At 45.1% G+C, this 27939-nt stretch overlaps 1 protein-coding gene across 1 annotated transcript in view; it reads left to right on the top strand.

Annotated features, from left to right (window-relative positions):
• LOC139287126 (sodium channel protein type 4 subunit alpha B-like) overlaps positions 1-27939 on the top strand; it is a 46925-nt gene that overhangs the window by 4140 nt on the left and 14846 nt on the right. The window contains exons 3-23 of the mRNA XM_070908112.1: positions 2951-3088; positions 3383-3501; positions 5256-5345; positions 6921-7049; positions 7422-7507; positions 7723-7965; positions 9057-9120; positions 9205-9346; positions 9451-9654; positions 10049-10133; positions 12109-12347; positions 19870-19941; positions 20035-20121; positions 20395-20751; positions 21434-21620; positions 21883-22088; positions 24117-24207; positions 24292-24446; positions 26177-26350; positions 26771-26893; positions 27627-27915. Coding sequence (XP_070764213.1) covers positions 2951-3088; positions 3383-3501; positions 5256-5345; positions 6921-7049; positions 7422-7507; positions 7723-7965; positions 9057-9120; positions 9205-9346; positions 9451-9654; positions 10049-10133; positions 12109-12347; positions 19870-19941; positions 20035-20121; positions 20395-20751; positions 21434-21620; positions 21883-22088; positions 24117-24207; positions 24292-24446; positions 26177-26350; positions 26771-26893; positions 27627-27915 — 3280 coding nt within the window. The remainder of the gene's footprint in view (positions 1-2950; positions 3089-3382; positions 3502-5255; positions 5346-6920; positions 7050-7421; positions 7508-7722; positions 7966-9056; positions 9121-9204; positions 9347-9450; positions 9655-10048; positions 10134-12108; positions 12348-19869; positions 19942-20034; positions 20122-20394; positions 20752-21433; positions 21621-21882; positions 22089-24116; positions 24208-24291; positions 24447-26176; positions 26351-26770; positions 26894-27626; positions 27916-27939) is intronic.

The raw sequence follows: 27939 nt of genomic DNA, 5'->3' as shown, positions 1-27939 counted from the left end.
GAGGTTGCAGCCAATCACCCTCTCTGCAGAGCGGATGATACGCTGCAGTCTGCGTCTGTCCTTGGTGGAGGCAGCAGCGTACCAGACAGTGATGGAGGAGGTGAGGATGGACTCTATGATGGCAGTGTAGAAGTGAACCAGCATTGTTGTTAAACTTCCTCAGCTACCTCAGGAAGTACATCCTCTGTTGGGCTTTCTTGATGAGGGAGCTGATGTTCAGCTCCCACCGGAGGTCCTGGCTGATGATGGAGCCCAGGAAACGGAAGGACTCCACAGTGTCCACTGGAGAGTCACACAGGGTGATGGGGGCGGGTGGGGCTGCACTCTTCCTAAAATCTACAACCATCTCCACTGTCTTTGAAGCGTTAAGCTCCAGGTTGTTGCTGTTGCACCAGGTCACCAGATGGTCGATCTCCCACCTGTAGGCAGACTCATCCTCACCAGAGATGAGTCTGATGAGGGTGGTGTCGTCCGCGAACTTCAGGAGCTTGACGGACTGGTGACTGGAGGTGCAGCTGTTGGTGTACAGGAGGAAGAGTAGAGGAGAAAGAATGCAGCCTTGAGGGGAGCCGGTGCTGATCGTCCACGAGTCTGAGACGTGTTTCCCCAGCTTCATGTGCTGCTTCCTGTCAGACAGGAAATCTGTGATCCACCTGCAGGTGGGGTCAGGCACGTTGAGCTGGGAGAGCTTGTCCTGAAGAAGAGCCGGGACGATCGTTTTGAAGGCAGAGCTGACCTGTTGGCTCTGTAGGCGAACTGCAGGGGGTCCAGCAGAGGGTCAGTGATGGATTTGAGGTGGGACAAAACCAGGCGTTCAAATGATTTCATGACCACAGAGGTCAGGGCGACGGGTCTGTAGCCATTTAATCCTGTGGGCCCTGTTTTTTTGGGGACGGGGATGATGGTGGAGGCCTTGAAGCAGGCTGGCACGTGGCATGTCTCCAGTGAGGTGTTGAAGATGTCTGTGAACACCGGAGACAGCTGATTGGCGCAGCGCTGAGGCAGGATGGAGAGATGGAGTCTGGTCCAGCAGCTTTCCGGGGGTTTTGTGTCTTGAAGAGCCTGTTGACATCTCTTTCAAGGAAAGACAGAGGTGTCGATGTTTGGGGGGGGGGGGGGGGGGGGGGGCACTGTGGTCATAGGAGGTGTGAGAGTTCAGCCCCAGGTGTGATGAGGAGGTTGGGCTGGAGCTGGTGGGTGATGGTGAGGGGGATGGTGTCAGGACTGTCCCATTGTCTTTCAAAGCGACAGTAGAAGTTGTTGAGGCTGTTGGCGGGGCGTCGGTCATTAGCAGAGTTGGGGGCTCTTGGCTTGTAGTTGGTGATCTGCCTGAGCCCCCTCCACACAGAAGCAGAGTTATTGGAGGAGAACTGATTTTGTAGTCTCTCTGAGTCGTTTAGCTTCCCTCACCGCCTTGCTAAACTTGTACTTGGCTTCCTTAAACTCTTCTCTGTTGCCACGCCTCTTCCTTTTCAAACCTCAACTGTCGCAGTCTTGCTGTGAACCAGGGTTTGTCATTGTTATAACTCACCCTGGTGCGAGATGGTACACAGCAGTCCTCACAGAAGCTGATATATGACGTCACAGCCTCTGTGTACTCATCCAGACTGTTGGTAGCAGTCCTGAAAACATCCCAGTCAGTGCAGTCCAAACACGCCTTCAGGTCCTCTGCAGCTTCACTGGTCCACTGCTTTGATGTTCTCACAACAGGCTTAGAAAGTTTTAACTTCTGCCTGTATGCAGGAATCAGGTGGACCATGTCGTGGTCAGAGTGTCCCAGTGCAGCGCGGGTGACGGCGTGAAAAGCGTTACTGACTGTGGTGTAACAGTGATCCAGAGTGTTCCCCGCCCTGGTGGGGCATTTAATAAACTGAAACTGAGGTTACTGAGGACAATAACTAAGGAGTCCGGGTTGGTCCGCTACGTTTCCAGTATCTGGTCGTGTGTGTGTCCTACACGTTGGCCTCCGGTGGAATGTAAACACCGACCAGAATGAATGAAGCGAAGCTCACGGGGGGAGTAGTAGGGTTTACAGTCATTGAAAAAGGTTTCCAGAGAAGGACAGCAATGCCGTCGGATCACTGTCACGTCGTTACACCAGCTACTGTTGATGTAAAATCAAATACCTCCACCCTTTGTTTTGCCGGAGAGGTGTGCGTCGCGGTCTGCTCGGAGTAGCTGGAATCCGTCCAGCTGCAGCGTCGCGTCGGGAGTTCTTTCACTCAGCCATGTCTCCGTGAAGCACAAAACAGCAGATGAATAATAAGATCCTCATCAGTAGCTGGAGTTCGTCCATCTTATTTCCCAGTGAGCGCATGTTAGAGAGAAATATTCTGGGTAGCGGTGTGCGTTGTCCTCGCCGGCGAAGACGCACGAGCGCACCGGCACGTTTCCCTCTACGTTGACGTAGAGCTGCAAAGGTGAGAGCACCTTTGACCAGAATGTCCCACAAAACAGCTGAGGGTGCAAGAAATTCGGGAAACAAATCCACTGGAGTTGTTCCCCTGATGTTCATGAGCTCTTCTCTGGTGAAAGAGCTCCGTAAACCAAAACAAAAAACACTGTTTACAAACAAAACAAGGCAAAACAATGTGCTCCAACAGACCGAGGCAGCCATCCGCTGTGCCATCTTGTTATGCTCTTGTTTATTGATCCCCGGGGGGAAATTATACAATTTATAGAATAGAATGTCTGTTCCACAGGTGCGAGTAGTTGAGATAAATAACCTATTATGACAGCTGGTTTGTGTGCATCATGAAATGACAATTACGTGTCTTGAATGAAAAAAATAATTTGAATTTGGATTTTATCTACCTGAGTGAGTCTTAATTCACCTGGGTGGAACCCCCAAGTAGAGCCTGTGTATGGGATGAGAATGTTATGAGAATTCAACAATATTAACATGTAAACCAAATTCTCCTCTATGATTAGCTGGCTCTCTGGTTGACAGGTAGTGGAGAATGACTTGCCCAAACCAGCCAGTGACCTGGAGGCTGGGAAGCCCCTCCCATTCATCTTTGGGGACCCACCACCTGAGCTTCTTAACACCCCGTTGGAGGAGCTGGATCCATACTACCAATCACAGAAGGTCTCTCTCTGTAATAAAACAGACATGTCATCAGTCAGCTTTATAAAACATTCTCATCAAATTTTGAAAAGCTGATAAAGAAGTTCAGTATGTTTTTATAATTGTTTAAGGGGGCTGTGGTCTCCATGACCACAAACACAACATCAGGGTTAAGGAAATGTACTGCTGTACTTCTTGACTCATTTTGTTTCAACAGTTTTCTTTTTTCAGAGTTTTCCTGCCAGTAAATGAAAACATCATTAACAGATAGAAGTTACAAGCTTGACCTCTGACCTCCGATCTGTCTCTCTGTAGACGTTCATCGTGCTCGGTAAAGGAAACATCCTCCACAGGTTTAATGCTGACCTGGCCTGTTACCTGCTGAGTCCGTTCAGCCCTCTGAGAACTGTCGCCATCAAGATCCTCATTCACTCATATCCTTCATGATGTCACACTGTACTCCTACATGATTGGGTTCAAGGTTCAGCTTTATTGTCATTATACGATACAGGATTCAGTTCAGTTCATTTTTATTCATATAACACCAACAAACAAAGATTTCTCATGACACTTTACATATAGAGCAGCTCTAGACCGACTTTTTATAATATTATTACAGAGACCCAACAATTCCCACCATGAGCAAGCACTTCGCGACAGTAGAAGAGATTCCAGAAACCCTGAACAGAATCAGACTCTAGGTAGGCGGCCATCTGCCTTGACCTGTTGGGTTGAGAGAGAAAGTGAGAGACACACAGACACACAGAGATGCACAGCAACAACAGTAATAGTAACAATAACAGCTATAATAATACCAGAAATGGGACTAATAATAATAATAGAAGCAGTTGGAGTCAAGCAGGCTCACCGCGGGAGGCGGTCCGCAACAACGATCCACAGGAACTTGCGAGACGAGAAAGCACAAAGAAATTCCGGGAAGATATAAAGTTAGTAACATGCATTGGAGGGACATGAATGTGTAAAGATGGAGAGGGAGAGGAGGAAAGCTCAGTGCATCATGGGAAGTCCCCCAGCAGTCTAGGCCTATAGCAGCATAACTAGCTGGCTCAGGCTTGCCTGGACCAGCCCTAACTATGAGCGTTATCAAAAAGCACCTACTCTTAAAAGTAGAGAGTGTGTCTGCCTCCCGGACCCAAACTGGGAGCTGATTCCACAGGAGAGGAGCTTGATAGCTGAAGGCTCTGGCTCCTGTTCTGCTTTTGGAGACTCTAGGAACCACAAGCAGCCCTGCATTATGGGAGTGCAGTGCTCTAGTGGGGTAATAGGGTACTATGAGCTCTTTAAGATATGATGGTGCCTGACCAGTAAGAGCTTTGGAGGTCAGGAGAAGGATTTTAAACTATTCTGGATTTTACTGGTAGCCAGTGCAGAGAAGCTAATACAGGAGAAGTATGATCTCTTTTCCTGGTTCCTGTCAGTACACGTGCCGCAGCATTCTGGATCAACTGGAGGGTCTTCAGGGACTTATTGGGACAGCCTGATAACAAGGCAATCTCAATAATATTAAAAATAGATATAATTGGGTATCATCTGCATAGCAATGAAAATGTATGGAGTGTTTTCTAATAATATTGCTTAAAGGAAGCCTATATAAGGTGAATAGTATTGGTCCAAGCCATAGACTGTATATAAAGATGGAAGATGCATCTCCACCGTAGACTGTATATAAAAATGGATGACGAGTCCCATACACCCACCCGACCCAATCGTGAGCACACCGCAGTCAATCTCAACTGTCAATCATGACGTTTCCCCCCCTTTTTATATCATCAAATAACTAATTAAAATCAAACTTAAAAATTAACAGTTGAACAAACATCAGTGTGATAAGAACAACCTAAAATGACAGAAACCATCATTAGGAAAAATGAATTCGCTATTCAGCCCTCTTTTTAGTCTCTTTGTAGTTGTTTTGCCTTTCTTTGTAGTCAACTTGTAGTCGTTTTGCGTCTCTTGGTGGTGTTTTTTTGTCTTTTTTTACTCATTTTGTGTCTCTGTTTTTTGCCTTTTTATGTACATTTTGTGTCTCTTTGCACTTGTTTTGCATCTCTGTAGTACATTTGTTTTATACTCATTTTTTGTTTCTTTGTGGTGGTTTTGTGTCTTTTTCTAGTGGTTTTGACATGTTACATGTCACATCACATGAGTTTTTCCTTAACACCAAAACTTTATTCAGTTTGTTCATCATGGTGACGATTGTGACCAACTGTGTGTTCATGACGATGAGTGATCCACCAGCATGGAGCAAGACTGTGGAGTGAGTTAACACACACATTAACACACAAACACACCACAGAAGAAGAAGCGTCGAACACCAGCTCCCATCTGGTAATAACAGAACTGAGCTGCAGCATAAAACTGTATTGAAACTGTATTCCTGTCAAAAGTTGAGGGCTGAGAAACAAAGTCAGTCTGTCCTCAGTGTCAGACGTTAAGGATTGATCCAGTCACATAGAGTAAAAGTAGACAATAATATTTTATGTTAGCGGCCCACAGAGGCTGCAGTGTTCATTACAGCCACAGTCTGACCAGCAGTGGAGCTAAACATATAAAGTTTGTCCTGATGGTGGCACTAGAGGAAACATCATCATCAAGGAGATCAGGATGTTTTATGGAGTACAGCAGGTCCTCCCTTCATATTGGCAACCTGAATGTTCTCTTATGTTACTGGGACAATTTATGTGAAAACTTGTTGGAGAAACACTATGTTTGGAGTAATAAAGCAAAAGCAACTAGTAGCCTACCATAACATCATCTTTAAAGTGACGCATTGAGTGGGGATCATTATGATGCCCCTGGGCCTGAACAATCATTACTGATATAAAGAAATCCATGCTGAGCTGAAAAAAGCATTGGAAACATAGCGTTCAGAGCAGTCTGAAGCCTGAACTTTCTGCTCACAGGGATTACTTTTACATACATTTACTTCATTATTTGAAACTTTGGAAACGTTTAAAATGAATATCCAACATCGTAACATTATATACATGACAGAAAATAAGGGAAAGCATAAAAGGTCCTCTTTAACATCTTCAGAGTTCAAAGGGAACAACATGCCAGCAGATCACAGGAGAGGTTAGCTTTAAATGTTCCTCACACCATCTCTGAACTGGGACAGACTGGTTTCCAGTAACTCCTCACCACTGGAATGAACTGCAGCACAGCTTGAAGCCAGAGACGCTCATTTGTTTAAGAGACTTTAAGCATTTACTTTGTGATATTTTTATATTTGTGATTAATTGTTTTGTGTATTAAAATATCAAAAATTGTGAAAAATGCCCGTTTTAATCTCCCTTAGCCCAAACCGACGTCAACCAAAAGAGATTACTGTGAAATAAAACAAAGAAAAGGATCAAATCCAAATCACATTTCATTGGTATTTTTACCTTGAAATGGACTAAAATAATAAATCGATTATCAGAATTGTTGTGGAATTTTCTGTCGATCGACTAATCGATTAAGCGACTAATCGTTGCACCTCAAGTGTGATGACTGCTTTGGTTGACTGACTGGTTGTGATGTAGCATATATACATATATAGGTGTATATGTATTTGTAAAGTAAAATCTGAGATCTTGATCTCAATGAGACTTACTGATTAACTCAAGTTAAACAAACTAACTAACTAACTAACTAACTAACTAACTCTAGGGGCGCTACCAGGAATAAATTGTTGGCTTTTGTCAACATTAAATCTGTCCAGAAAACAAATTGCTGTACAACTTTACAGACTGGGAGTGTTAGTTTTGTTACAACTGTGTTATATTTGAAATGTCCTTCTTTTTTAAATTTATTTTTGTACTTCAATATTTGTTTTCCTGTCTTTAAACAGATACGTATTCACAGCCATCTACACGTTTGACACCATCATAAAGTTTGCATCCAGAGGCTTCTGTGTTGGAAACTTTACTTTCCTCAGAGACCCCTGGAACTGGCTGGACGTCATGATCATCAGCACAGCGTAATAATCAATAATACATCTAATATACACTTATTCATGCTCAGAGGGATTTTATGCCAAAAGGTTGACCTATCCTCTTTGTAGTCTTTTTGCGTCTCTTTATGGTCGTTTTTGTGAGGTTGTTTTACATAACTTTGTGGTTGTTTTGCATGTCCTTGTGGCTGTTTTGTGTCTCTTTCAGGTTGTTTTGTGTCTCTTTTTAGTCGTTTTGCGTCTCTTTCAGGTTGTTTTGTGTCTCTTTTTAGTTGTTTTGCGTCTCTTTGCGGTCATTTTAAATATCTTTGTGGTCGTTTGACTTTCCTACAAGAAATGTTAAAAGTCACTTAAACCTGATGGTGATGAAAATGATGATGTGTTTCTGCTTTGTTTCAGATATCTGACTGAGTTTGTAGATTTGGGGAAAGTTTCTGTGCTGAGGACAGTTCCTCGAGTACTGAAGATCATGACAGTCATCCCAGGTCAGTGTGTAATGTTTGTGAGTGTGTGTGTATGTCTTTAAGGTAGATTTATAATCATACATTACAATATTATAAAGAGGACTGTCAGGACCTGCTCTATTTGTAAAGTGTCATGAGATGATTTTTGTTGTGATTTGGCGCTATATAGATAAAATTGAATTGAATTGAATTAAAGGTGTTATGATGTAGTTGATCTTTAAACCCTGCCCCCTCTCTCTCAGGTCTGAAGATGACTGTCGAAGCTCTCATCCAATTAGTGAAGAGACTTGTTGGTGTCACTGTCCTGATGGTGTTCGGCCTCAGCATCTTCGCTCTGATTGGTATGCAGCTCTTCACGGGGAGTCTGAGGCACAAATGCGTGATGCCATTGCCTAGCAATTTGTCCTTCACCTCTGATTACTATGGCAACGGAACAGGAAGCAGTGGTTTCGATTTCAGTGAGTACATCACCAACGAAGGTGATGATGATGGTGGTGATGATATTTAGTGTTTGGCAGATTTTTATTTATTTGATGTATTTTCCATGAACATTACTGCAGATATTCCAGATGTTAAATTATGAATTAAAATAACAATAAAATAAATCAGAACAGAAAGCAGCTGAATGAAAGAAGTGTCTCACACTTGGAAAGGACCATGAAGAACTAATCTGCTCTGTGCAGCTGGAAGTTATTTAAAATGTTTCTCAGGTGTGACAGAAAAAACATCAACCATAACAGGCAATGAAACTTCTGTCACTGACTTAAAGTGGAAAACCTCATGGGCTCTATTTTAATGCAGTCCAGTGGGTCCTGCCTGGTGTGTGTCTGGGGGGGTGACAAACACACTTTGGCAATTTCGTGACCTGGCACACCTGTGGCTCTCTTGGATACAGGTGTGATCAAAAAGAATACATATATACAGGTGGGTGTGTTAGAAGCTGTGACAGTCATGGCTGACCACATTCATACATTCATCAAAGGAAACTAGTTGTTGTCTGAGACCTGCAGAGTTTCACATGTCAACACAGCAGCTCAGATATATAAACAAGATCACATGAATTCACGTTTCTGGACTATGTTTAAGATCCATCAGACACGTTTTCTGTGCGTAATAGTGTATAAAAACATTTTATTTGTTGTCATAATGATACAATAACCATCTGCAGTTAAATACCACCAACTGCCATAAATACAAAGTAGAATTTATTACGCAGTCTTTTTGAGGGAGACACCGGGCAGGACTGGCAGGAACAGATGGTCCTGAGGGAATTATCGTTTGAATTGATCCACAATTGTCTGCAGAAACTCTAGAATCAGGTCCATCAAAACCAAAAGTCTGATGTGCAACAGTCTGATGGTGGTTGCACAACATTTAACCAGCTGATTGATGTGTAATTGTGTCCTGATAGTGAAATAATCAGTCCAGTGAGAAACTGCAGTCCCTAACCCTCGACCTGTCGACCTGCTCCAAACCTTCGACATGTCAACCTGCTCCGAGGTGAACTGATCAGAACCTTCAACACTGACTTCATTCAGCTCTAACTTTTGTTGGTCTGTCTCTCTGATAGTGAGCATCTACTACATACCTAATCAACTTGATCCTCTGCTGTGTGGAAACCGCTCTGATTCCGGGTACATTCACATGACTGCATCTAATACAGACACTATAATAATAATAATAATAATAATAACAACTGATGATGATGATGTATTCAGGGTCTGTCCGGAGGGTTACACCTGTCTGAAGACGGGGAAAAACCCAAACTATGGCTACACCAGCTACGACTCGTTTGGTTGGTCTCTGCTGTCCCTGCTCAGACTGATGACCCAGGACTTCTGGGAAAACCTGGTGCAGCTGGTCAGTAACTGACTGGTCCCAGTACACAGACTGCTTTAACTGGGTTCTCTAATTCCGTCTGCCTCATCTGTCTCTCTCTTACCTGTCTATCTATCTGTCTGCAGACGTTACGAGCAACAGGTAAAACCTACCTGACCTTCTTCGTGGTCATCGTCTTCCCCGGCTGTTTCTGCCTCCTCAGCCTCGTTCTGGTGGTGGTTGCCATGGTGTCCAGAGAGCAGGAGGAGGCCAGTGTTGCTGAGGCCAGACGGAAAGAAGAAGAATTCAGTAAGATCCTGGAGGTGCTGAAGAGGAGAGAGGAAGAGGAGGTGAGATAATTTCTTCATCTTCATGTCAGATAAACAGGCTGCAGCATTTTAATGTTATTTTAATATTTATTTGATATTCAATTTGACTTCAGATATAGTGATGCAGTGTGAAATTAACTGCGTCACTAAATAATCAGCAGGTTATAATCACAGCTGGTGATGACAAAGCTTTTTCTGATAAACTGATCCAGTATCAGTACCTGGTTACAGATGTCAGTGACCAGGATATGACTGTAGATGTGGGATTCTGATATTTGGTTGCCTTGGAGACAGACTGACTGTTAAGGTTATGATTGGCAGATTGAAGAGCAGACAACAGATGAAGTGTTGTTCCATCTCGTTAACGTAACAGGATTCAAATCAAGCTTTTAAAATGTGTGTGTTGTTATTACAGCAAGCAGCCTGCAGGGCGGCGCTCTCAGAGAAACAAGATAGTGAAAACAGGAAGAGCCACAAACAAGAACATGCTGACATGCAAGGTACACACACACATTTGTCTATCTATACTTGATGAGAACCCTCATTGACGTAATGCATTCTCTAACCCCTAACGTTAAATCCAAATTCAACCCTTCAAACAGTCCTGTAGTAGTGAGGACAGGCCAAAATACCCTAACACACACACTGAAACTAATAATTGTAATATTTTTGGTAATTACAAATTAATAATAAAATAAACATTTTAAATGTGACATTTTTTAATTTATAGTTATTAACACCTGAAAGGGTAAAAACCATTGAACCATGCAGAAAGCTAAAACGTAATCTTCAGATTCACTACAACATCTATAAAGAGAGGCTTCGAATTTACAATTCTGAAATAAGTAAGGGGAGACAAGCCTTTTCCTCTAACATCATCAATAGGAATATCAACAATTCTCATGCCTTGTTCACCACTGTTGACAAGCTAACTAATCCCCAGCCCCGATTTCTTACCTCTCAGTAAGTGTTATGAGTTTCATGTTTTTTTAGTGAAACAATTTAAAATTCCTCCATGACAAGCAATGGAACCAGACCACTGCTGCAACCACACAGAAACCATTTGGCCAGATTGTCAACATTCAACGGTATCAACACTAAAACTGTTAAGCCCCCTAAAGAAAGGCAACCTGGATCCTTCAACATTGAATAATTACAGAGCCATCTTGATTCTTTCCTTTTATTGGAATACATTATTGAGAAAGCTGTGTTGATTCAAATTAATAACTTACATGTTTACGTCCTTTTGGACAGATTTCAGTCTGACTTCAGGCAGCATCGCAGCACTGAGACCTCACTGATAAAGGTGTTAAATGATATTCGTCTGATTACTGATTCAGGTAAAACATCAGTTTTAGTGCTGCTTGATCTTAGTGCATCTTAGTGGACCATAAAATATGTGTTTACAGACTGGACAAGTGGGTGGGATTATCTAGCACAGGCTATGGTGTTTCCACTGGTGACCATAAATCTGAGCAGGTCACTATGACATGTGGAGTCCCCCAGGGTACCATTCTTGGGCCACTATTATTCAACCTGTACATGCTCACTCTTGGTCAAATCATACATGACAGTAACGGTGACCAAGTGACTATGGTACCTTAGACTCACTGAATCAATGCTTAGAGCAAATAAATAGCAGGATGCAATGATCTCCTTCATTTAAATAAAGACAAGACGTAAATCATTGTATTTGACAACAAGAAGGAACAAATTAAAGTTATTGCTCAGCTTAATTCCAGATCTATAAAGACGAAAACCAAAGTTAGAAATCTTGGTGTTTTAAAAGACTCAGATCTGAGCTTCTGCAGCCTCATCAAGGCGATAACTAAATCAGCATTTTATCATCTCAAACAAATAGCAAGAATTAGAGAAACTCGTTCATATAATTCATCAACAAGTTATATGTTGATGCCTTGGCGACATTGTTTTTGAAACGTTCATGCCAATAAAGCCTTTTGAATTGAATTGAATTGAGAGACAGACAGAGAGACAGATCTGACCTGCTAGATTCACATCAGGCCTCAGATTTCTTTACGTATAGGCCTACATATAATCTCATACTTTTAATACTAATCTCTATTTGTCTTACTCACACACATGTAAACACATACATTTATTGCTTGGTTCTTTTTATTGCAAACTTTGACTGATGTGTAAAAATAAAAAAGGAAAGATATTAAATCTGCTGTCTCAGAACTGTTAATTATCACACCTGAAGGTTTATATACATTTCTTCCTTTCTATAAGCAATACTGTATATGTTGAGAGAAGGCAGCTGTACGACAACAAGAAACAAACAACAAGAAACAATACATTTCCATCAGATGAACGTAAAGAGGTTCATGTCTGAAAGCAGCTTGAGATTCTCAGAAGTCTCTGAGCTGAGGATCTGAAGGTCCAACTGTCTCTGGATCAGACATGAACAGTGTGTGAAGCCTTCAGCTGGTCTCACTAAGCTGCTGTGTGTTTCAGAGATTCGGGAGGACCAGAAGTCGTGTCTTCCATGTTGGTTTGTTTTCGCCAACTTTCTCCTGAAGTGGAACTGTTGTGGCTGCTGGCGGTGGCTCAAACAGCGGCTCTACACCTTCATCATGAATCCGTTTTTCGAACTCATGATCGTCATCTGCCTCATCCTCAACACTGTCTTCATGGCCATGGAGCATTTTCCAATGACGGAGGCGTTTGAAACGCAGCTGAATGTTGCTAATCTGGTCAGTGTTAAAAAAAAGTCTGAAGCTTTAAATAGAACAGGAAGCAGGTTCAACATCGGAGTCTCCAGTCCAGTTGATGAAATAAGGCTCTCTGTAGGGGCAGAAACACAGATCAGGTCTAAAGCTAGAATCTACTTCTACGGAGATACATGTAAACGTCTCTTTGAACCCACACAGAGAAGAAGGGTGTTATGGGTAACTGTAGGTCCCAGAGGCTCTCAGAGACAGACAGGTAGACAGACAGACAAACAGGTATACAGTGACTCTCAACAACATGTAGTGTTGACCTGAGCGTCAAGCAAGCTGATTGGTTGATCCTGTTTCAGCAGGGTATTGTGACAGAGCAGGAAACTGAACTCCCCTTCAAGACATATGGCAGTCCATCTTGTCATTGTCTGTCCGTTTACGTTCCAACTTTTGTTTCACAGATGCAGTGGTTTGTTTACACTGATTTCTTCTGTTTTCTTTACATTGTGGTTTGATAAACGTGACACTGCTTCTTAGTGGACTTTAGACTTAGACTTTATTAATCCCACAGCGGGGAAATTTACAAGCCACAGCAGCAAGGACAGAAAGGTGCAGAAACACACAGCAGACAGGCCCTGTGTCAATAAGAATTAGAAGTATTTTTTTAAAAAAAGAAAAACAATATACAAATAATACATACAGATATAAAAAATATGGGGGACAAAAATAGATATATACACGGAAAATATAAAGTATGTACAAATTGTGCAGATTTATGTGCAGTTGAACAGTCTTATAGCTGTAGGAATGAACGACCTGCGGTAGCGCTCCTTCTTACACCGTGGGTGTAACAGTCTGCTGCTAAAGGAGCTGCTCAGGGCCCCCACAGTCTCGTGCAGGGGGTGAGAGGTGTTGTCCATGATGGATGTCAGCTTGGCTAACATCCTCCTATCCCCCACCTCCTCGATGGAGTCCAGCGGGCAGTCCAGAACAGAGCCGGCTCGCCTAATCAGTCTATTGAGCCTCCTCCTGTCCCTGTCTGTGCTGCCCCCCCCCCTGCAGCAGACCACAGCATAGAAGATAGCCGAAGCTACCACAGTGTCATAAAAAGTCCGGAGCAGTTTCCTGCACACACCGAAGGACCTCAGCCTCCTCAGCAGGTGGAGGCGGCTTTGACCCTTCTTGTGGAGGGCCTGAGTGTGGTCAGACCAGTCCAGTTTATTGTTCAGGAGAACACCCAGGAATTTGTAGTTCTCCACCACCTCAATGTCCAAACCCTGGATGTTCACCGGTGTGATGCTGGATGACTTCCTCCTGAAATCGATCATCATCTCCTTCGTCTTGCTGGCGTTGATGTGAAGCTGGTTGAGCTCACACCAGCTGACAAAGTCGCTGATGACCTCCCTGTATTCCAGGTCGTTCCCCTCAGACACACATCAAACGATGGCAGTGTCGTCAGAGAACTTCTGGGTGTGACAGCTGACAGTGTTGTGTCTGAAGTCTGAGGTGTAGAGGGTGAAGAGGAATGGAGAGAGAACCGTACCCTGGGGGGCCCCGTGCTGCAGACCACCACATCAGACACACAGTCCCGGAGCCTCACATACTGTGGTCTGTTGGTGAGGTAGTCGATTGTCCATGAAGCCAGGTGACGGTCCACTCCCGCTCCTTCCAACTTCACCCTCAGCAGTGCTGGCTGGATGGTGTTGAAGGCACTGGAGAAGTCAAAGAACATGATCCTCACAGTGCTTCCAGTGTTTTCCAGGTGGGAAAGGGATCTGTGTAATAGGTAGATGACAGCGTCATCATGACAGCGTCACCTACCCCGATTCCGGGATGGTTCCTGTAGTGGTTGAGTTCCCTGGGTTGCGCCGTTTTTGGTACCGGGACCACGCAGGAGGTCTTCCACAGGGCCGGGACTTTCTCCAGACTGAGGCTCATGTTGAACATGTGCATGACCACCCCACAGAGCTGGTCTGCATCCTTGAGCAGTCTGGGGCTGATTCCGTCCGGCCCCGAGGCCTTTCTCACCTTGATGGATCTCAGCTCCTTTCTCACCTGGTCCGCTGTTAAGGAGAGGGGGGTGGGGGTGACAGGGGTGGTGGGGTGGTGGGAGTTGTGGACTGGTGACAGTCTGGTGTTAATAAGGAAGGGGACGAGCAGGGGGGTGGAGTGGAGGGCTGCTCGGGGAGGTGTGAAGAGGGGGCAGGATAGGTGGGGGAGGGAGACTGGGCAGAATCAAATCTGTTGAAAAAGAGGTTCAGTTGGTTAGCCCAGTCCCTGTCTCCACTGTCCTGGTGTCTCCCCTCACCTTTTCCATGTCCAGAGATCTTCTTAAGTCCTCTTCAGACATCCCTGGTGTTATTTTGCCCCAGATGTTCCTCCAGTTTCCTCCTGTAGCTCTCCTTGCCCTTCCTTATTTGTTGCCAGAGCTGCTTCTGGATGCTCCGCAGCTGCTCTTTGTCCCCCGACCTAAAGGCCCTCTTCTTTTCATTCAGCAGGGCCTTAATGTCAGGGGTCACCCAGGGTTTGTTGTTGGGAAAACACTGTACCTTCTTGGAAGGCACCGTATTCTCCACACAGAAGTTGATATAGTCCGTAATACAGTGGGTCAAACTGTCAATGTCCTCCCCATGAGGGCTGCAGAGTGCTTCCCAGTCTGTTGTTTCAAAGCAGTCCCTGAGCCTTGCACTGGCCTCCTCAGACCACACCATCACTGACCTCTCCACAGGTGGATGTTTATTCACCAGGGGGGGGGAATCCGGAAGGAGGTGAACGAGGTTGTGATCAGATTGGCCAAGCGGGGTGAGGGGGAGTGAGGTGTATGCATCCTTGGTGTTTGCTTACAGTAGGTCCAGAGTTTTATTGTCCCTGGTGTGGCATTTCACATATTGGGTGAAGGTGGGGAGAGTAGCAGACAGGGAAGCGTGATTGAAGTCACCGGAGATGAGAAGGAGGGCTTGGGGGTGCCGAGTCTGTAGCTGAGAGACGACAGTGTGGATGAGTTTGCTGGCTGCAGCAGCATCGGCCGATGGAGGGATGTACACAGTTATAGCAATAACATGCAAGAACTCCCTCTGGAGGTAGTATGGCCAAATACCAACAGCTAGCAGCTCAATGTCTCTGGTGCAGCGCTGCTCCTTGACGCTGATCAGAATCAGAATCAGAAACTGTTTATTGCCAAGTAACATACATTACAAGGAATTTGCTGTGGTCTGAAGGTGCCATTGTTTTGATAACAAATAAGTAGAATGTAAAAGCTAAAATAAGAATAAGAATAAAAATAAAAATAAGATAAGATAAATAACAACAGTGCAGTGACCAGAATAAAGTAAAGTGTCCAGGTAAAGTATCCAGTAGGGGGTGGGTGCGTTAATGTAACGCAGGGGGGACAGGGGTGATGTACGTTAATATAACGTATAACTTGTGTTTGTGTTCTGGGGGGGGGGTTTGTCAGGTTGACTGCGGAGGGGAAGAAACTGTTTTTGTGGCGGGAGGTTTTGGTCCTGATGGACCGCAGCCTCCTGCCAGAGGGGAGGGGGTCGAACAGATGGTGTCCGGGGTGGGAGGGGCCGGCAGCGATCTTCCCTGCTCTCCTCAGGGTCCTGGAGGAGTACAGGTCCTGAAGAGATGGGAGGTTGCAGCCGATCACCCTCTCTGCAGAGCGGATGATACGCTGCAGTCTGCGTCTGTCCTTGGTGGAGGCAGCAGCGTACCAGACGGTGATGGAGGAGGTGAGGATGGACTCTATGATGGCAGTGTAGAAGTGAACCAGCATTTTTTGTGGCAGGTTAAACTTCCTCAGCTGCCTCAGGAAGTACATCCTCTGCTGGGATTTCTTGATGAGGGAGCTGATGTTCAGCTCCCACCGGAGGTCCTGGCTGATGATGGAGCCCAGGAAATGGAAGGACTCCACAGTGTCCACTGGAGAGTCACACAGGGTGATGGGGGCGGGTGGGGCTGCGCTCTTCCTGAAGTCAACAACCATCTCCACTGTCTTTGAAGCGTTAAGCTCCAGGTTGTTGCTGTTGCACCAGGTCACCAGGTGGTCAATCTCCCACCTGTAGGCAGACTCATCCTCTCCAGAGATGAGTCCGATGAGGGTGGTGTCGTCCGCGAACTTCAGGAGCTTGACAGACTGGTGACTGGAGGTGCAGCTGTTGGTGTAGAGGGAGAAGAGTAGAGGAGAGAGAACGCAGCCTTGAGGGGAGCCGGTGCTGATCGTCCGCGAATCTGAGACGTGTTTCCCCAGCTTCATGTGCTGCTTCCTGTCAGACAGGAAATCTGTGATCCACCTGCAGGTGGGGTCAGGCACGTTGAGCTGGGAGAGCTTGTCCTGAAGAAGAGCCGGGACGATCGTGTTGAAAGTAGAACTGAAGTCCACAAACAGGATCCTGGCATAGGATCCTGCGGAGTCCAGGTGCTGGAGGATGAAGTGTAGAGCCAGGTTGACGGCGTCGTCTACAGATCTGTTGGCTCTGTAGGCGAACTGCAGGGGGTCCAGCAGAGAGTCTGTGATGGATTTGAGGTGGGACAGGACCAGGCTTTCAAATGATTTCATGACCACAGAGGTCAGGGCGACGGGTCTGTAGTCATTTAATCCTGTGGGCCCTGGTTTTTTGGGGACGGGGATGATGGTGGAGGCCTTGAAGCAGGCTGGCACGTGGCATGTCTCCAGTGAGGTGTTGAAGATGTCCGTGAACACCGGAGACAGCTGATCGGCGCAGCGCTTCAGGCAGGATGGGGAGATGGAGTCTGGTCCTGCAGCTTTACGCGGGTTTTGTCTCTTGAAGAGTCTGTTCACATCTCTTTCAAGGACAGACAGAGGTGTCGATGCTGGAGGAGTGGGGGGCAGCTGTGGTGGTAGGAGGTGTGAGAGTTCAGCCCCAGGTGTGATGAGGGGGTTGGGGCTGTTGGGCTGGAGCTGGTGGGTGATGGTGTGGGGGATGGTGTCAGGGCTGTCCCATTGTCTTTCAAAGCGACAGTAGAAGTCGTTGAGGCTGTTGGCGAGGCGTCGGTCGTTAGCAGAGTTGGGGGCTCTTGGCTTGTAGTTGTTGATCTGCCTGAGCCCCCTCCACACAGAAGCAGAGTCGTTGGAGGAGAACTGGTCTTGTAGTCTCTCTGAGTACAGTCGTTTAGCTTCTCTCACCGCCTTGCTTAACTTGTACTTGGCTTCCTTAAACTCTGCTCTGTTGCCACTCTTAAACGCCTCTACCTTTTCCAACCTCAGCTGTCGCAGTCTTGCTGTGAACCAGGGTTTGTCATTGTTGTAAGTCACCCTGGTCCGAGTTGGTACGCAGCAGTCCTCACAGAAGCTGATATATGAAGTCACAGCCTCTGTGTACTCATCCAGACTGTTGGTGGCAGTCCTGAAAACATCCCAGTCAGTACAGTCCAAACACGCCTGCAGGTCCTCTGCAGCTTCACTGGTCCACTTCTTCGAAGTTCTCACAACAGGCTTAGAAAGTTTTAATTTCTGCCTGTATGCGGGAATCAGGTGGACCATGCCGTGGTCAGAGTGTCCCAGTGCAGCACGGGTGACGGCGTGAAAAGCGTTACTGACTGTGGTGTAACAGTGATCCAGAGTGTTCCCCTCCCTGGTGGGGCATTTAATAAACTGTTTGTATTTTGGGAGTTCGTGTCTGAGGTTACCTTTGTTAAAGTCACCGAGGACAATAACTAAGGAGTCCGGGTTGGTCTGCTCCGTTGCCAGCATCTGGTCGGCGAGTGCGCGCTGTGCGTCCTGCACGTTGGCCTCCGGTGGAATGTAAACACCGACCAGAATGAATGAAGCGAACTCACCGGGGGAGTAGTAGGGTTTACAGTTTATGAAAAAAGTTTCCAGGGAAGGAGAGCAATGCCTGATGTGTCCCGGGTTGCACCATCTCTCGTTTACAAACATAGCAATACCCCCGCCCTTCTTCTTACCGCTCTCCGCAGCTTTCCTGTGGGCCCGAATAAGATGAAAGCCATCCAGGGTTGCGTTTGAGTCCGGGGAGAGTTCATTCATCCACGTCTCTGTGAAGCACATGAGACTGCCGTTAGCTCGTCCATCTTGTCCATCAGTGATCTTACATTCCCCATGATGACAGACGGTATACATGGTTTATACCGTCTTTTCCGCTCCCGATGCTTTATTCCAGCCCTGCAGCCTCTCCTACTTCTCCTTATCTCCGCGGGGATGTCCGGTCTCTCCGCGCTGAGAAGCGGTGTGCGGTTCAGGGCTAACAGCTGATCCTGAGTGTAAACAATGGATCCTGAATTATTGAGTTTTCCGAGGCAGAGTCCAGAAGTCCGAAAAAAAGCAAGAGGCAAACTACTAATGTCACCAGATGAACATCCAGAGTTGCGTACTTGCTGAGGGATCCGTGTATATGAAAATAATTTAAAAAGTACACAAAAAACACACTAAAGAGTCTAAAAACAGATCGAAAGTTACGGAGCTGCTGTAACAGGCTGCCACCAGTGTGGTGCAGCGCCATTTTACCCCTGTGTTATTGAACTGTTTAGTGTGAGCAGTTATTCCAGGTTCTGCTGCTGACTGACATGAAACTGTTCAATCATCAGAACAAAATATGAACAACTGTATTAGAAAATGTCTGCTTCTTTGATAAAAAGTCAAAGGTACAAGAAGCCTGCGAAGGAGACAACTACGACTCCCAAGGTGCATTTCAGAATCAGAATCAGAAATACTTTATTGTTTCCCGAGGGGAAATTATACAACTAACAAACATCTAATCACGGAACAGTGAGCTGAAGCTAAAGACTACACTGCTAAGATTTTTGGTATTTGTTAGTTAGACTTCTTTTTCACAGCACTGTACATCACAGGGAAAAATCAACATTACACTTAACACACATCATCACACCACAATGACAGACAGAAATACGACAGGACATGAGGCAAAACAACATGAAATCAAGACTTGTAGTTCCCTCAGTGAGTCCCCCCTTTTAGGACTGCTATGGCTGAGGGTACCAGGCTTTTTCCAAAGCGAGTCCTTCTGCATCTCAGGGACCTGTACCTGTGCCCACAGGGCAGTACAGAGAAGTGGTGATTGAGCGGGCCTGTGGTGTTGAGAGAGCATGTTGAAGAAACAGGTTAGGGTTAAGAGGAGGTGGGGGGCGACATAGAGTCCTTTGAGTTTACGGATGGCTGGCTACATTTTTGAATGCCCTTTTATGCTGGTCAAAGCTGGGTTTATTGTCCTGTGTGAGTCCGAGATGTTTGAACTGTTTGGTTACTGATGAGGATGGGGTTCTGGAGTGATGGGGTACCTATTACTATTTCTTTTGTTTTCCTGACATTGAGATGAAAGTGGTTACATTCATTCCACTGGGTGAAGTGTGCAACAGTGTTGTGATGGTCCAGAAAATCTGTGAGAAGAGCAGAGTATTTGAGGTAAGTGGTGTTCGGTGAGGGGCTGGTGCAGTCAGCGTTACAGATGTTACAATCTGCAGCTTCAGTTAATTGAGTTTCTGGATCAGTTTCGGATGAATTCACTTCTCTCAATCAGATGAGCTCAGTATCCTAACCCTGACCCCTGACCCCCATCAGGTCTTCACAGTGATCTTCACAGCTGAGATGATCTTCAAACTTGTAGCCATGGACCCATACGGATATTTCCAGGTCAGACTTCCTGTTGTTACCAGCTCAGTGATGATGACTGACAGCTGTTCCCTTGGTAACATGTGTGCGGTGGTTCTGTTGCCATGGTTACAGGTGGGCTGGAACATCTATGACAGCATCATTGTCGCCATCACTCTGCTGGAGCTGGCTATGTTTGACGTTCCACGCTGCTTCCTATTGGTCAGTGTGACATCAACATGATCATCATCACAAAAATGATCAAATAATATTATTCAATACTAATAATATATACTACTTATACTATTATTAAATAAGTAATGTCCTCAGGTCTCCTAACCTGTCTGTCTACCTGTCTCCTTACCTGTATGCCTTCCTGTCTCCTAACCTGTCTACCTGTCTGTCTACCTGTCTCCTTACCTGTATGTCTACCTGTCTCCTAACCTGTCTGTCTACCTGTCTCCTTACCTGTATGTCTACGTGTCTCCTGTGCAGATGCGAGCTTTCAGGCTGGCCAGGTGGTGGCCGTCCCTCCACATGTTGATAAAGATTATCTGGACCTCGGTGAGAGCTCTGAGGAACCTGACTCTAGTTCTGCTAATCATGGTCTTCATCTTCACCATCATCGGCATGCAGCTGTTCCAGAAGGACTACAAAGACTGCGTCTGTCGCATTGCATTTGACTGCGAGCTTCCTCGCTGGCACATGAACAATTTCTTCCACACATTCATCCTCATCTTCAGGATCCTGTGTGGACAGTGGATCGAGACTATGTGGGACTGCATGGAGGTCTCAGGTCAGACTAAGTGTCTGATTTTCTTCATGATGGTCGTGGTCATCGGAAACCTGCTGGTGAGTCTCAGCAGGTAGACACTTTCTGACCTGAGGCTGGTTCCTGTCCGTCACTAGTTGTCCTGCATGTCAGCTGTCGCTACAAACAGATCCAGGTCTGGGGTCAAAGGTTGGGGGTTCTGGCTTGAAGCTTGCTGATGGGGAACAATTAAAAAGTTAACCAAGTATGAAGTTTTTTTTACCAATATTGATACAGGTCCTGATCTGTTTCAGGTTTTGAATCTGTTCCTGAATTTAAGTCCTGAATCTGTTCCTGGCCTTATTGCGGGACCAGATTTTGTTCCTAAATCTGTTCCTGGCCTTGTTACATGCCCTGAATCTGTTCCTGGCCTTGCTGCAGGTCCTGCATCTGTTCCTAGTCTACTATCTGTTCCTGGTCTTGTTTTAGGTCCTGAATCTGTCCCTACCCTTGATGCAGGTCCTGAAACTATTCCTGGTTTTGTTTCAAGTCTTGAATCTGTTCCTGGCCTTGTTGCAGGTCCTGAATCAGTTGCTGGCCTTGTTGGAGGTCGTCAATCTGTTCTTGATTTACTTCCTGGTCTCATTTCAGGTCTTCAATCTGTTCCTGGCCTTGCTTTAGGTTCTGAATTTGTTCCTGAATCTGTTCCTGGCCTTGTTGCAAGTCTGGAATCTTTTCCTGGGCCTTGTTTCAGGTCTGAATGTTTTCCTGGTCTTGTTTCAGGTCCTGAATCTGTTCATGTCCTTGTTGCTGAGCTCGTTCAGCAGTGATAGTCTGGCAGCTCCAGAAGAAATGGAAATAAACAAACTGCAGATCGCCATAAGGGCTGTGGCCTGGAACAAAACCTGGATCCTGGAACATATCTGGACTTTGCTGGGAAAAAAGAACCATGTCAACCCAAAGCACACAGGTAGGACCAGACCCGGAACTAAAGCAAAGACTTTTTATTGACCTATTTACTTTTCTCATCATTGATATTATGAAAAGTTGACTTGCTTCCGTCTGGTTGTGTTATTTTGTTTTTATCATTTTTTGTAGAGTTCAGGGTGTGTCAGTTTTTTGGTATTTCTGGTTTGTTTCTCAGTCCTATTTTACTGTGAGTGCAAACTGAAACTTTCACTGTAAATCGTTTGATTTACTGATTTTCTTCTGGTTTTATATTTTATCGTTAGCGGTTGACAGTAAGGAAGACAACAGGAAGGACTACCTGGCCTTGAACTTTGTGACTTCAGACGAGACAGAGGTCAAGGCCCTCAGTGGTAGCCACGGCAACCTGACCAGCAACTACCATAACATCGAATCCCAGAGGATCCCCATTGCTGGGGCCGAGATTGAATTGAAGACACCTGAAAATGAAGAAGACGAAGAGAAACAGCAGCAGGTAAACCATGTTCTATTCTACTGCAGTATTTCACCTAAAACTGAATTGTAGTGTCTGAAGCAGGGCGGCAGGGCATACTTCAGATACTCAGCGTCTCCATAAATTGGACTTTTTGAAATGTACATTTACAACTAATGAAGTGCATCTCATTTTCCTGATATTCACGGTTCAACTGACTGAATGACATGAATGACAATGACGTCTCTGGTGTCCTGCAGTTGAACAGAGAAAAGACTGAAATTATATGTTTATATGTTTAGGTGTCTGCAGCCACTTTGAGTCTCAGTCAAAAACCTGGGTCTTAGATTCATTAGTGGCTTATCTCTGTGGATATTAATATCAGTCAGTCTGTCTGTCTGTCTGTGTGTCTGCCTGTCTGTCTGTCAGTCGGTCTGTCTCTCAGCCTGCCTGTCTGTGTGTCTGTCGTTCTGTGGGTCTGCCTGTCTGTCTGTGTGTCTGCCTGTCTGTGTGTCTGTCTGTGTGTCTGTCAGTCTGTCTGTCTGTGTGTCTGCCTGTCTGTTTGTCTGTCTGTGTGTCTGCCTGTCAGTGTGTCTGTCGCTCAGCCTGCCTGTCTGTGTGTCTGTCTGTCTGTCTGTGTGTCTGCCTGTCAGTCAGTCTGTCTCTCAGCCTGCCTGTCTGTGTGTCTGTCTGCCTGTCTGTCTGTCAGTCTGTGTGTCTGCCTGTCTGTCTCTCAGCCTGCCTGTCTGTGTGTCTGTCGTTCTGTGGGTCTGCCTGTCTGTCTGTGTGTCTGCCTGTCTGTGTGTCTGTCTGTGTGTCTGTCAGTCTGTCTGTCTGTGTGTCTGCCTGTCTGTTTGTCTGTCTGTGTGTCTGCCTGTCTGTGTGTCTGTCGCTCAGCCTGCCTGTCTGTGTGTCTGTCTGTCTGTCTGTGTGTCTGCCTGTCAGTCAGTCTGTCTCTCAGCCTGCCTGTCTGTGTGTCTGTCTGCCTGTCTGTCTGTCAGTCTGTGTGTCTGCCTGTCTGTCTCTCAGCCTGCCTGTCTGTGTGTCTGTCTGCCTGTCTGTCTGTGTGTCTGCCTGTCTGTCTGTCAGTCGGTCTGTCTCTCAGCCTGCCTGTCTGTCAGTCTGTGTGTCTGCCTGTCTGTCTCTCAGCCTGCCTGTCTGTGTGTCTGTCTGCCTGTCTGTCTGTGTGTCTGCCTGTCTGTCTGTCAGTCGGTCTGTCTCTCAGCCTGCCTGTCTTTGTGTCTGTCTGTCTGTCAGTCGGTCTGTCTGTGTGTGTGTCTGCCTGTCAGTCTGCCTGTCTGTCAGTCGGTCTGTCTGTCAGCCTGCCTGTCTGTGTGTCTGTCTGTGTGTCCTCTGACTCTTCATCTAGCCCTAACCAATCGCGTCAGGACTCAGCTGTAGCAGCTGTTTTTTCACATTGTGATAACTTGATTTTCACCATGTAGACATTTTACACATTGTGCAAAAACTAAAATTCAAATTGATCAAACAAATCTACAGATCAGGAAAATATGGGAGTTGTTTCATACTAATTGAACGAAATCATACATGAAATAATTCCATAGAAACATGGCTTCCCTAATCAGTTGTGGCCAGTCTAGGCCTATAGCAGCATAACTAGGGGCTGGTCCGGGCAGACCTGATCCAGCCTGGACCAAACTTGGAACAATCCTGGTTCCTGTCAGTACACGTGCCACAGCATTCTGGATCAACTGGAGAGTCTTCAGGGACTTATTGGGACAGCCTGATAATAAGGAATTGCAATAATCCAGCCTAGATGTGACAAATGTATGGACTAGTTGTTCTGCATCTGTTTGAGACAGGATCTTCCTGATGTTTCAATGTTACGGAGGTGAAAGAAGGCAGTCCTTGAAGTTTGTTATATGTGAGGGTTAAAGGACATGTCCTAATCAAAGACAACTCTGAGATTCCTCACGCTGGAGGCCAGGGCAATGCCAGCTAGAGTAACAATATCCTTAGATACTGTGTATATGAGGTGTTCAGGGCCAAGAACAATAACTTCTGTCTGAGTTCAACATCATAGTAATAATGATGAATTCTGTTGATTGTGTTGATGTGCAGAAACATCTTGAAGTCCAGGAGGACAAAGGCGATGAAGATCATAAAGGAAACACACTGGAGGACTGCTGCAGCAACAGTACGAGTCTTTCTATGAAAATGATGAAGATGAGCCAATCAATAACAGTTCCGATAAGTCCGTATGTGTGTGTGTGTATTTCAGAGTGTTGCCGTTGCTGTCCGTTCCTGGACATACACACATCCCAGGGCAGTGGGAGGGTCTGGTCTAACTTCAGGAGAGCCTGTTTCTCTGTCATACAACACAAATACTTTGAGACCTTCATCATCTTCATCATCCTGCTGAGCAGTGCAGCTCTGGTAAACACAAACATTCTATTATTTTACATTATTATACAATATTCATTCCCACATGATCAGATTTCGACCCTGCAGCTGCTCAGTGGACCAGTGTCTTATTTAACACTAACAGTCACAGTCCCAGTGGGTTGTTGTGACTCAGTGTTGTGAACCCTCTTGTCTTGGGTGCTTTTCTACCAATGAATGCTGATTAAAGTCCAGCCATTATTGGCCCCACGCTGGGTCAATTTTTAACCCAGTGATTTTAATGTACTCCTGTCTTATAATGATATAGTAAACTTTATTTAAACAGGACCTTTCAAAGATATGTCACACAGAGCTTCACAAGGAAAATGAGACAAGATGACTAAGATTCAAGATTCAAAACACTTTATTGTCCATCACATAATGATAGAAAACTGTAGGTTAGGGGCTCCATAAAGAAATAAAAGCAGGTGTGCAGTAGGGACAATCTGTTTGACCTTGTTTGAAATGGATATTGGGAATGAAAGAGTTTTTGTAAGTTCTCTTTTATGCAGAGGTGCTCTGAAGCGACTGCAGATGGAAGGTGAAGGGGGTGTGGAGGGTCCTCAGAGATGGAGTCTGCCTTTCTTTTTGCTGTGTGACTGTAAAGGTCTGAGGGTGTGGTTTGAGTGGTGCCGGTGATTTTGGTTGTATGTTCCAAGATGTGACGTTGAATGTGAGGACTGATCTGATAAGTGGCCGCTATACTGCTGTTAAAATGTCCGGTCTGACATTCAAACCTTTCAGTCTCCTCAGGAGAAACGTGCTGTTTGGACCCCGACCGCATGTTGTAAAGCAAAGATAAACAGCAGTGCTCAAAATATCAAAAACTAATTTGACAATAAAATATTAAAACAAGGACATAAAAAATATACACACATACACAGACATGCCATGTCTTGTGTCTGGGTGTCTCTTCTTATGATGAAAACAGTTTTGGATAAATTCAGTGTCAGGATCGAGTGGGTGAACTATACAGCTAGGAGATTTAGAGAATTTAGATAGCCAAGTTGTTATTTTTGGATTAGGGATAACACGTTAAAGTGAAAACACTTATTTCCAACATGGACCAGTAAAATAATCCAATGAGAAAGTTGCTAAATTGGCAACACTGTTGGAATTAGCGTGTAGACAAATGACAATGTCATCACCGTACAGGTGGATAGTGACTTCTGGACAGAAGACAGATATAAATGCTAAAATTTAAAGTGAAAACACTTATTTCCAACATGGACCAGTAAAATAATCCAATGAGAAAGTTGCAAAGTTGGCAACACTGTTGGAATTAGCATGTAGACAAATGACAATGTCATCACCATACAGGTGGATAGTGACTTCTGGACAGAAGACAGATATAAATGCTAAAATAAAAGAAAACGTAAAACAGAACTGTTTGTTGAAAAAAGCGATCAGACAATAAAGATGTTTCCTTTATTTTATTTTATTTTTTTCCAAAATCAAACAGTTTTCAGATCAGACATACAGTCAGTCAGGACATAAACACTAGTGAGCAGTCACTACACACAATGTCACATATGTCACTTTAAGTACTGCAAGTACTGCAGTATTGAATGTCTGCAGTATTCAGCACTTACATAAAAATACAGCACTGCAAAAGACCAAAGGACAAAGACACTGTAAAACGTTAGAAAGCTTCAGTCTGCCTCAGCATCAGGTCTTTGTGTGGGTCGTTAACACAGACTTAACATGAGTGTGTATGCCAACAGGTGTTTGAGGACATTCACCTGCAGCACCGTCTGGTCTTAAAGATGGCTTTGGAGAAAGCAGACCAGGTGTTCACCTACGTGTTCCTGCTGGAGATGCTTCTCAAGTGGATTGCCTTCGGACTCAAGAAATACTTCACTGACGCCTGGTGCTGGCTCGACTTCCTCATCTTAGACGTAAGAACACAATCAATAACAGTGATTATTGGTAATGCATTGATAACTGTAACAGGAAGCAGCCTACAGTCATTATACCACAGCAAATCTGCTCTCTGATGGGCTGGAAACTGTCTGTTCAAATCACAGTTCAGGTTTAACAGTTTGACCTCAAGGTAAATTAACCTGCAGGGTTACCTAATAGCAACTGGCCTGATGCTTCAGTTAAAGAAACAGTTTACGTTTTGGGGAATAGACTTATTCTCTGTCTCAGTCTTAGACTTCAGTTTTTGATATAAAAGGAGATATAACATGTTAATCAGGGCTGAGATAAGCTGTTTCCCTCGATTTCCAGTCTTTATGCTAATCTAAGCTCGCGGCTCCTTTAAGCAGCAGCTGGATTTAAACTGTTCCTTCAGTGATTCATGATGTCATCACCAGGTGTCTCTGGTGTCTCTGACCGCCGACATGTTGGGATTCTCTCAACTGGGTGCCATCCAGTCTCTGAGGACTCTGAGAGCTCTGGGGCCCCTGAGGGCCCTGTCTCGCTTCCAGGCCCTGAGGGTGAGACAGATACTAAACCACAGACAGACACACACACACACACACACAGAAGGTCTGACTCAGTCTGTGTTCCTATGAAATGTCAGACTGAAAATCTAATATTTAGTTTGTTTGAACGTGAAGCGTCATGTTTTTATTGTCGGTTTAACAGAACTGCATATGTACAGATATCAACACATACATACTAATCAATAAATATATGAATATAATATATATATCTGAGTGTCTGTATTACATTGAGTATTGACTATTTTGTCAGAGATCAATAACAGCTGTCAGTCTGAACTCTGCTGTTACAGAGTTGAACTCTTTGAATTCTGTATTATTAAAAGCTCCCTGTGACTGACGAGAGCTAGCCTGGCTATCTAGCATGTTAGCAGTTAGCTCTCCAGCTACAGTAGTTCACCAAGTTGCCCTGTGAGACAAAGACACTCTGCATGATTCATTTCTCTAGTCGTGTTTTCATAAACATATTTTGAAGTTTCGCATTACAGAAGCTGTATGGAGACGGCAAAATTCGAAAAAACGTCCTCAATAATAATTTCCCCCCGGGGATCAATAAAGTATTTCTGATTCTGATTCTGAATTGTTCAAACATTTTTTTCCGCTCACTTGAGGTGGACACTTCAACGGAAACACTGCTACTGAGACACTTTCTGATGAGACCAGACCTCAAAGTGTCAACATGTCTGTCTGCAGGTCTTTACCTGTTTCTCTACCTGTCTGTGTGCAGGTGGTGGTGCAGGCTCTGGTCCAGACCATCCGGCCCATGTGTGACGTGCTGCTGGTGGCTCTGTTCATCTGGTTGATGTTCAGCATCCTGGGAATGAATCTGTTTGCTGGAAAGTTTAATTACTGTTTCAATGAGACGTCAGAAGAAGTATTCTTACCTGAGCAGGTGGACAACAAGACCCAGTGTTTATCTCTGGTGATGGAAAACAATACTGAAGTCCGCTGGAAGGAAAACAGGTTAAACTATGACAGCGTGGGGAATGGTTACCTGTCGCTGCTGATCCTGGTCAGTCTGAACACTCAACACACACACA

The sequence above is a fragment of the Enoplosus armatus genome, chromosome 6 (assembly GCF_043641665.1).
Source record: "Enoplosus armatus isolate fEnoArm2 chromosome 6, fEnoArm2.hap1, whole genome shotgun sequence".
Classification (NCBI taxonomy): domain Eukaryota; kingdom Metazoa; phylum Chordata; class Actinopteri; order Centrarchiformes; family Enoplosidae; genus Enoplosus; species Enoplosus armatus.
The sequence above is the reverse complement of the archived record's forward strand: the minus strand, read 5'-3'. Positions and strand labels throughout refer to the sequence as shown.